The 10,045-nt window shown below is 41.4% G+C and overlaps 1 protein-coding gene across 2 annotated transcripts; it reads left to right on the top strand.

The window, feature by feature from the left end:
- Positions 1-1,499: 1,499 nt before the first annotated feature.
- LOC311047386 (scavenger receptor cysteine-rich type 1 protein M130-like) lies at positions 1,500-9,557 on the top strand. 2 transcript variants are annotated; one of them, XM_084060083.1, is made up of 10 exons: positions 1,500-1,658; positions 2,715-3,014; positions 4,010-4,315; positions 4,404-4,706; positions 5,187-5,486; positions 6,243-6,392; positions 7,082-7,199; positions 8,089-8,255; positions 8,585-8,734; positions 9,334-9,557. In XM_084060083.1, the coding sequence occupies exons 1-9, from the start codon at positions 1,589-1,591 to the stop codon at positions 8,728-8,730; spliced, it is 1,860 nt and encodes a 619-aa protein (XP_083916209.1). In that variant the 5' UTR covers positions 1,500-1,588; the 3' UTR covers positions 8,731-8,734; positions 9,334-9,557. The 2 variants fall into 2 exon arrangements, with proteins under 2 accessions (XP_083916209.1, XP_083916208.1); XM_084060082.1 differs by having other exon boundaries at positions 8,585-8,776.
- The last annotated feature ends 488 nt before the right edge of the window (positions 9,558-10,045 follow it).

The raw sequence follows: 10,045 nt of genomic DNA, 5'->3' as shown, positions 1-10,045 counted from the left end.
CACACACACACACACACACGCAACTCTCTCTCTCTGTCTGTCTGTCTGTCTGTCTGTCTGTCTGTCTGTCTGTCTGTCTCTCTCCCTCTCTTTCTTTCTTTCTCTCTCTCTCTCTCTCTCTCTCTGCAGGACCTCTGTTTGCAAGGCCCATCAACTGTAATGCAAAATAATATTTTCAGTTGCTTTTGGACATGAGTAGAGAGGATTAAAAAAATACAAATAAATCTTGTTTAGTAGTGAAGACGGTTAATAGTCAAATAATGTTCAAAGGACTATCATATCATGTGCATTTGTTTTTCCTTTTGTTGGGGGGTTCCCAGGGTTCCCATAATCTCTAGAGCAGGGGTCTTCAATAGGGGGTCCGGGACCCCGAGGGGGTCCTCAAAGTTACAGAGTTACAAATCTGAGGGGAACATTAGCCGAACATAGCAGATCTACAAGCTCACAACGCCTTGCGCTGCAAAAAAAAATCTGCATCTTAAAAGGCAGAATGTTCCTGGTTTTGAAGGAAATTAATTTAACTTGTCTCCAATTAATTATTAGTAATTAGCCTAATATGTACCATTTGAGTACATACCTGCATTCCATATTCCATCTGTATGTACTCAAATGTTAAATGTTTATAATGTAACAGTGAAACACTCTGCATTGAGTCCATATGTATAACGCATATAATGCAACATGTTTGATAATGTGAGTAATAAAGTACAGCTGTAAAACAGTTTAAATCCAATAGTCTAATGTGTGCCCCCCCCCTGGAAATAAATGCTGCCCACCCCTGCTGTAGAGGGGGAAAAAAGAGCAAACCAAGTACACGTTTTCTAAGTATTGAGGGTTTAAGTGGTTAACTGTCTGAAAATACACATTAACATGAATCACAACACTACACAATGATAATGCTGTCAAACAAGTCTATGAAGCTATCTAATCTATGAAAACATTTAATCTGCAACACATTTCTATACATTATGTAGTGGGGGTCCCTGCTTCATCTCTCTCTCTCTCAGCTAAGGGGTCCTTGGCCTGAAAACCATTGAAGACACCTGCTCTGGAAAGTTCTGATAAGAACATCCACATACCAAAGTTGCACATAAACCACACACACACACACACACACACACACACACACACACACACACACTGTTGTGCCAGGTTGTATTTGTTTTTATTTTTTACATAGTTGCAACACACCATGAGTCATTCAACAAACACACACACACACACACACACACACACACACACACACACACACACACACACACACACACACACACACACACACACACACACACACACACACACACACACACACACACACACACACACACTCTCTCTCTCTCTCTCTCTCTCTGTGTTTAATTGTGTTATGCAATATGGATAATTCCACATTCCATTCTGTCAGCCAATCCAAATTGGCGTCTGTTCATCATGCATCAAAATCTTTGCTATATAAGACGCTGTGTGTTCGTTCCCCTAAATCATCCACTCCCTGACAGCTGTGGAGAGATCGACTTGAGGAACTCATTGAGCGATTGCTTTCCTTGTAAAAAAAAGTTTCTGCTGTGTTGTTCAGGGTGATTCAGAAACCATGCATGTGATAACACAAAGCTGTCTCCTGTTGGTGTGCATGCATACTCTCAACCTGGTGAATGCTCAAGGTAAGACAATATTTAGACCACATACATGCTCTATACTAACATACCTTAGTTGCAACTGTACTTATGCTCTTTTTCCACTCTACACAAAATATATGTGCCAAAAATAGCAGATTTGCAAGCTTGAGAGCTTGTAGATCTGCTATTTTTGGCAAATGTTACCCCCAGATCAGGGATGCTGGGGTTCAAGTGGTTGAGACTGAAAAAAATAGAAAAAACATGTTCTTTTTTTAATTCAAATATATGTATATATATATTTTTTTACATAATTATGATTCAGAGTCAAAATATGAAAATGTTAAAGTTCAGTTGCCATCAGTAGATAATGACGTTATCTGTTAATATCAACTTGTAAATGTGTCATGTCCAACACTTTATGCCAACCAAAAACCACCAGCTATGCTGCACTTGTCAATCTTTGCACTGCGGCAGGAACTTTCCCCTGGCCCAAATAACAAATAACTGCAATACCCATAATGCTTCATTCTAGCTGCAGGATATTCTGTCCACTTTGGCCAGTGCAGCGGTGGCAGCTCCATGTGCCTCTGTTGTATTACTCATACATGTATGACTACAACTACAATACCCATACTGCTTCACTCTAGCTTGCAGTTTTACCAGTGCAGTGGTGGCACTTGACTTGTACATGTATGACTGCACAATCTGTGGTTTATAGCAGTGGTTATCAAAGTGGGCTTGTAAATAGGCTATTTTTCTTTTTGCTGAAAATGTACACATTTTGGCAAATCTGGAAAATGTGTGAAAAATAGGGACGCCAGGGTTAATGTGGTTAACGTACATTTATTGGTATAAAATGTTTACATTTTGATATTAGCAAACATGCACATCAAACATATCAGGCAGTCTACATTTCCCCTAAAGATATGCATGTATTTAATTAAGACTGTACAGAAGCAGGGATAAAACATGTGAGGGAGGATATCAAAAGCAGAGGCATGGATCAAACCCATCCCTTACTATACATTTTAGTCTAGAGGGTTTTCTTCAAATCAAAGTAATGTAACCTTTTCTCCTGCTTCCTCCCGTCTCTCTGTACAGAGCCTGGTGAGGTCCGGTTGGTGGGCGGAACCAGTAGCTGTAATGGTAGACTGGAGATGAAACATCAGGGAGAGTGGAGACCAGCGGATGAGCCGCACTGGAACCTGAAGTCATCATCTGTAGTGTGTAGACAGCTGGACTGTGGCTCTGCTGTTTCAACAGAAAGGAGTTATCATTCTACAGCTGTAGACCCTGTGTGGTGGATCACATCTTCCTGTGTTGGTACTGAGTCTTCGCTGAAGGAGTGTGGACAAAAGGAGTCTAGTAATTCCTTCTACAGACTGGGTGTGAAGTGTTCAGGTAATACGAACAATGCTATATAATAGTTTAACTTACAACAACTTCCTGTTTTAGCATCTCTCCTGTATTTCTACTTACTCTTTTTAACTTCCGACAACTTCCTGTTTTAGCATCTCTCCTGTATTTCTACTTACCCTTTTTAACCACTTTCTAACATTATGATATGCATAGATCTTTGTCTAAGTGATAGTATTCTGCTTCCTTCACCTAACTTTAAATAGCATTTGTTATAAGAGCTGCTGTAAAGTATTTTGGCAGTCTCAAGTCAAATCTCAAGTCGTTAGTGCCTTTCAGCACAAGTGTCAAGTCTAAACTGTCAAGACATGACCCCAATAATAAAAAAATGATTTCATACAGTAATGTATTATTTGATTGAATAAGTATGTAATAAGTAAGTGATTTCATTTGTTAAAATACGTGTTAAATAGCTCTATATTCTGATAGTACTCATTGCTATAGAGTGTTTGTTCAGTAAAAGGACTCTCCATGTCTCTCCAGCTCTTTATTAAACAGAAATTGCATTTTCGGTGCTCTCTCCTGATTGGCTTAAATGTTGTCACCTACCTAAAAATGTATTTATATTCTGTTTACTAAAGAGCTGGAGAGACCCCTGTGACAGAACAAACGCTCTGTAGCAATGAATACTATCAGAATAGTACTTTAACCTTTCAACAAAAATATATATAAAATATAAAAAAATATATATCACTTACCCTACCTTTACATGGAATTGACATCCCCCCAATATCATTGGTTGTCCCAAGTGAGACTTAATCATTTGTAGGATGGAATCAAAAACACCTATCTTATCCTTTATTATCTTATCTTAATGTTGTAGTATCTGTCTTTAATATTTAGGAGTACGATAAAACAGTCTCTGATGTGTTTACAACACATCTCTCTCTCTCTCTCTCTCTCTCTCTCTCTCTCTCTCTCTCTCTCTCTCTCTCTCTCTCTCTCTCTCTCTCTCTCTCTCTCTCTCTCTCTCTCTCCAGAGTCTGTGAGGTTGGTGAATGGGACTAGTTTGTGTTCAGGCAGAGTGGAGGTGAAGTCTGAACAGTCGTGGGTCTCAGTGTGCGAAGGTGACTTTGACCAACAGGACGCAAAGGTCGTCTGTAGGGAGCTTGGCTGTGGGGCTCCTTCAGTCCTGCAGGGGGCGCTCTATGGAGAAGTGAAGGCTCCAATGCAGAACAAAGAGTTCCAGTGTGAAGGCAACGAGTCTGCTCTCCTGGATTGTGGAACCTCAAGCTCAACTAGAAACAGCTGCTCACCTGACAAGGTTATGGGACTTACCTGCTCAGGTAAAACACAAACTGCACTTATTTTGGATTATTAATGTAATGTAATGTTACTTTAGTTTTTACTTATTACTCTCTTGTCTCTGTACAGAGCCTAATGCTGTCAGGTTGGTGGGAGGAGCCACTCACTGTTCTGGTAGACTGGAGATGGAACATGAGGAAGAGTGGAGACCAGTGGGTGGTTGGTCTGTCTGGAACTTGAACTCATCAGCTGTAGTGTGTAAACGGCTGGGCTGTGGCTCCGCCGTTGCAACAGAGAGGATGTTTAATAAGGCTACGCGACAATCTACATGGTGGACTAACTCGTTCTGTCTTGGGTCGGAGTCTTCGCTGAGAGAGTGTGGAACAATGGAGTCTGATGCTTCCTTCTACACATTTGACCTGACATGTACAGGTAATGAACCTTTATTAACAATACTATGCATATGTATGTATGTATGTATGTATGTATGTATGTATGTATGTATGTATGTATGTATGTATGTATTATCATTTTAGAGTCATATATTATTATTATTGTCTCCGCCAGGCCGAATGCGTGGCAGACACTATGTTTTGCACCCTGTTTGTCTGTCCGTCCGTCTGTGTGTCTGTCTGTCTGCGAGCAGCTAATATCCGGCACCGTTGGCCCGATCGCAGTGAAACTGTGCACGCACACTCACTTGGTGCCAGGGCAGAACCTCTGCCCCAATTTTTCCAGATCGGCCTGTTATAAGCGCCACCAGCAGGACGATTTTTGCAACAACAAAAAATCATATTACTCCTACAAATTTGGTCCAAACATCCAAACACCCACAATAACCTACCTGACCTGACAGAGTTTTCTAGTCATCATATTTTTTTCTGAACTCCTTTATCTGTTGTCTCCATGCAGGTGCTAATGATGTCAGGTTGATGGGAGGAACCAGTCACTGTACTGGTAGACTGGAGATGAAACACGAGGAAGAGTGGAGGCCAGTGGGTGGTTGGTCTGCCTGGAACCTGAACTCGTCAGCTGTAGTGTGTAAACAGCTAGGCTGTGGCTCTGCAGTTTCAACAGAGAAGATTAATGAGGCTACACGTCAATCTACATGGTATACTAACTCTGTCTGTCTTGGGTCTGAGTCTTCGCTGAGAGAGTGTGGAACATTCGAGTCTGATAGTTCCTTCAACACATTTGGCTTGACCTGTGCAGGTAACAAACCTTTTCTTCAACAAACACAAATATATTTCTTGCTGTCTGTCGGTCGGCCAGTCGGTCGGGTGTTGGGTCTGTCTGTCTGTCTGTCTGTCTGTCTGTCTGTCTGTCTGTCTGTCTGTCTGTCACTTCCTTTTCTGTGCTTGGACCTGTTAATTTCTGTTTGCGTCTATATTTATCATCCATATTTAACATTTACCCCATGGTTGACAATCACTGCAAGTACATACAAGTACCACAGCTAAGTAAAATAACTAGTATACAAGTCTAAAAACACAGGGCATCCTGATAGTCAAATAGTTAGCGCACATACCACATGAGTGCAATAAGCGAGTCCCTGGTTCGATTCCCTCCTGGCCCGACTATCTGCTGTATGTCATTCCCTATATTCTCTCTCTGCATTTCCTGTGTCTCTCAACTATTACTGTCAAATATAAGGCTTAGAAAAGCCCCCCAAAATAACTAAAAGTATAAAAACAAACGTGTAAAAGCATAATAACCGCTTACATATCTTAATATTAATCAAATAGTTTACTAACACATACCCCAGGCACCAGCAGGGGGTATTGCATACTTAAAATGGTACACTATGGTGTTTGTGGGCCAGTAAATGTGTTTTAGGGTATGTCTTTCTCATGTAAACAATTTGACTGAATCTAAATCTTGTTTACATCTTGAATACATAACCGAAATCCTTCCTTTCCTGGCGCTGTGACACAGAAGTGTGACTGTAAGCGGTTTTCTCTGTTGTAGGTCCTCAGTCCACAGAGCACACTGAAGATGAGTACAAGGTTGCAGAGGAGACCACTGATGACAAACAGAAAGAGGGGGACACTGATCCCATGTGGGACAAGTCACATGACGGCAAGGTCTACGTGCCTTACGTCATCGCAAACCACTACAGTAAGTAGGCCTACTGTCATATTGCCAGCTTTTGATTAGCAAACACACAAACAAAACTAAACTAACCGCCCCCCCCAAAAAAAAACAGAGCATAAAGGGGCACTTCACTCATTTGCAACCATATCTTCCATATAATTTGTCCTCACCAATGCTCATTGCTATGATCAGCTCATCCTGTGTCTCATTGGTGGGCTATCAGTGCAGAAACCTGCCTGCCAGTGAGAGTCTACAGCCTTTCTCTTCCTGGAAAGTTAGCATGCTGAAATAGAAGCCATTGTTCTTGCATCATCATCACTGATGATGCTATTGGTATATAGACAGGTTTTTTACCTGTCCACCACAGCCCACCTCTGAGACGCATAGAGTAGATGGAAAATTGTACCATCATAAAATGTGCTGTTTAAACACAAAACATGGTTAAATTGAAACCTTTTGATTATTTTTTTACATTTTCATCTCTTGACTTTTTTATTGTGCTATCAAAATATAAATAAATATAATAATATAACATATAATTATCAAACAAACAATATCAGACTCTCAAAAAGGGAAATATTGACACAATTCTCTCCACAGCGAATCAATCCCCTGAACACCCTTCTTCATACGCGCATGTAGCGTTTGTAAAGCTTTGTTCCACACACAGTTTTGTATTGTTCTGAAGTGAGTCTGTTACTATGTTCTGACAGCCGTCAGGGAGCGGTCAATCATCCAGGGAGCTCTTCAGTCTTTCTCTGGCTTCTCCTGCGTCCGCTTTGTCCAGCGTTCCGTCCAGAGGGACTACCTCCACATCCAGTCCCTCAACGGGTGAGTGAGGATGAAGACACTTTGACGTAGAACTTGATTGGTGAATAACGGATTTTAAAGCTGAAAAATCGACGCCGTAGATCTGCTATTTTTGAAAAATCTTGAAAATGTGTGCAAATCTTTGAATATATATATATTTAAAGCGAACATTTTTTACTCAAATCTTTGCTTCTGGGGGGTCCCTGGAACAAGATATTTTGATGGGGGTCCGCAGCCAAATACATATAATTTTCGGGGTCCTTGACATGAAAAAGATTGAGCACCACTGATATAGAAACATACGTTTTTCAGAATACTGTTGAGATTTAGGAGACATGTAGAATCGGCTTCAGGTCTCAATGGGTTAAAACAATTAAACGAGTGAAAATAGTCAATCTTCTATGTTCACTACTTTTGTACGGAGATACAAAGTAAAATGAGCCTGACAGCAACGATATGCAATGCATCTGTTATTGTCAGCGAGGAACAAATTAAAGGCTTTAGTTACAAAAAAAGGCTTTTGTAAGGAAACAGCCAACAATAATTCTTAACATTTCATTAACATTTTATTTTTCATTCAAACAGAATGACAAATTGTTGATGACGAATGAGATGATTGCGAGATGACGAATTGTTGATTGCGTTTAGAAAACACAATTCACACAATCTTTTCAGATTGGGGCCAAATACATATTAATTTGAGGGTCCTTGACATGAAGGTGTTTGATAAAAACTGTTATAAAATAATCCTTGTAGTGTTCTGCTGCACATTGTGACCCATGTCCTCCTCCTCCTCCTCCTCCTCTCTATCTCTCTCTCTCTCTCTCTCTCTCTCTCTCTCTCTCTCTCTCTCTCTCTCTCTCTCTCTCTCTCTCTCTCTCTCTCTCTCTCTCTGGGTGGTTTGCTGCAGGTGTCACTCGTACTTGGGTCGTCATGGTAACAACCAGACGGTGTCTCTGAGTCGCCACGGTTGTGTCGTCCACAACAGCGTCCAGCGTGTGCTGCTCCGTGCCCTGACCTTCGACCCCGAACGCCGCCACTCTGACGGGGACAATGACCTCTTGACCGTCGTCTCTGGTACGATCATTACTCCCAAAACCATGGAATAGACAGACAGACAGACAGACAGACAGACAGACAGACAGACAGACAGGCAGGCAGGCAGGCAGGCAGGCAGGCAGGCAGGCAGTTCTATTTGAACTTTACTCAAGTATTTCCAATGTCCACACAAACACACACACACGCACGCATGCACGCACGCGCGACACACACACACACACACACACACACACACACACACACACACACACACACACACACACACACACACACACACACACACACACACACACACACACACACACACATCATTCAGTGTATTGATTTTTGACGTGTTATCTTTCTAGGCCAGGAGGACGGCGGCTTCAACAACATCAACAGTAGGAACCAGGAAGGTTCCCATGACAACCAGCCCGTCAAGCAGTACGCCAGGCTGAGTTTTGATGACATGGAAGGACTCAACAGGCTGTACAACTGCACTGGTGGAAAGTAACTAAGTACGTGTACTCAAGTACCGTACTTAAGTATACAATTTCGAGGTAGTTTTACTTTACTTGTGTATTTCCAATTTCCAATACTTTGACTTCTACTCCACTACATCTCAGAGGCAAATATTGTACTTTTTACTCCTCTACAATTATTTGAAAACTCTAGTTAGCTACTTTGCAGATATAAATTATTACATTATAAAACACATTAACCTCTTTAGCTCTATTTTATACCTAGGCTATTTGAAAATAGACGATCTACAAGCTCACAGCGTTGTAGATCTGCCAAAGTTGTAGATCTGCTTGTATATCTGCCATTTTCAAAATATTTTTATATATTTTATACACAATATAATACCTTGTGAAATGGGACATTCCGCATAATGAGTACTTTACTTTTGGTATATGCTTTTTCTAACATTATGTGTGTGTGTGTGTGTGTGTGTGTGTGTGTGTGTGTGTGTGTGTTTGTGTGTGTGTGTGTGTGTGTGTGTGTGTGCGTGCGTGCGTGCGTGCGTGCGTGCGTGCGTGCGTGCGTGCGTGCCTGCCTGCCTGCGTGCGTGCGTGCCTGCGTGCGTGCGTGCGTGCGTGTGTGTGTTTCCATGCAGGTGACTGAGAGCACTGGGAGAATCACACAGACAATCAACATGGATGCTTTAATTCCTGTGGCTGCGTTTCTCACCTTTATTGCTGGTCTAAAACTCTTGTTTGCTGAGTATAGTCTGTGAGGTTTTGAGCCAATCGTTTGTTCATTTTGCCCAAACAAAAAGTTGTAAAATAGCTGTTTGAAGGCATTAAAAATGTATGTTTATATTTTTTTGTTTGCATTATACAGTGGTCTCCCTCCTCTATTGTGTTTGCATTGTGTAATGTACAGATGTGAATCCAGTTCACATATACAGTACGGCATTAGAATAGACTAGCTAATATACCAGTGGTCAGTAGATGGCAGTGCAGTGCAGCCTAGTTGCAGACAGACATGTCAGTCATACTTGTTGATGTCTCCTGTTTGTGTAGATTAAACCCAAGAGAACTGTGATCTATCGTCCTGCCTTGTGATTACCAAACATTACACCATTACAACATTTTTGCCTCCTTGGGAACCGTAGGATTCTCCACTTGTTTGTGGTCTAAAACGCTATCATAACTATCTATCTATCTATACATTTCTAAACCCAAAACCCCCCAAAAAAACCTGCCACTGTGTGGGACTAAACACAAAAACAACATATCAATGTCACTAACAAGACACGCCACAACGTGCAGAATTACTACGCGCAGTCTGTAGGCCACTTCATACTGCTCAGCACACATCTGCCC

Source organism: Gymnoscopelus microlampas (genome assembly GCF_963454915.1).
Source record: "Gymnoscopelus microlampas genome assembly, chromosome: 6".
Taxonomy (NCBI): domain Eukaryota; kingdom Metazoa; phylum Chordata; class Actinopteri; order Myctophiformes; family Myctophidae; genus Gymnoscopelus; species Gymnoscopelus microlampas.
This window is presented reverse-complemented; position numbering and strand designations above follow the sequence as displayed.

Coding starts and splice junctions, on each gene's coding strand:
- LOC311047386 (XM_084060083.1), top strand. CDS start 1,589: ATGCATGTGATAACACAAAGCTGTCTCCTGTTGGTGTGCATGCATACT. Junction 3,015..4,009: donor ACTGGGTGTGAAGTGTTCAG/GTAATACGAACA, acceptor CTCTCTCTCCAG/AGTCTGTGAGGTTGGTGAAT. Junction 6,393..7,081: donor CGTCATCGCAAACCACTACA/GTAAGTAGGCCT, acceptor ATGTTCTGACAG/CCGTCAGGGAGCGGTCAATC.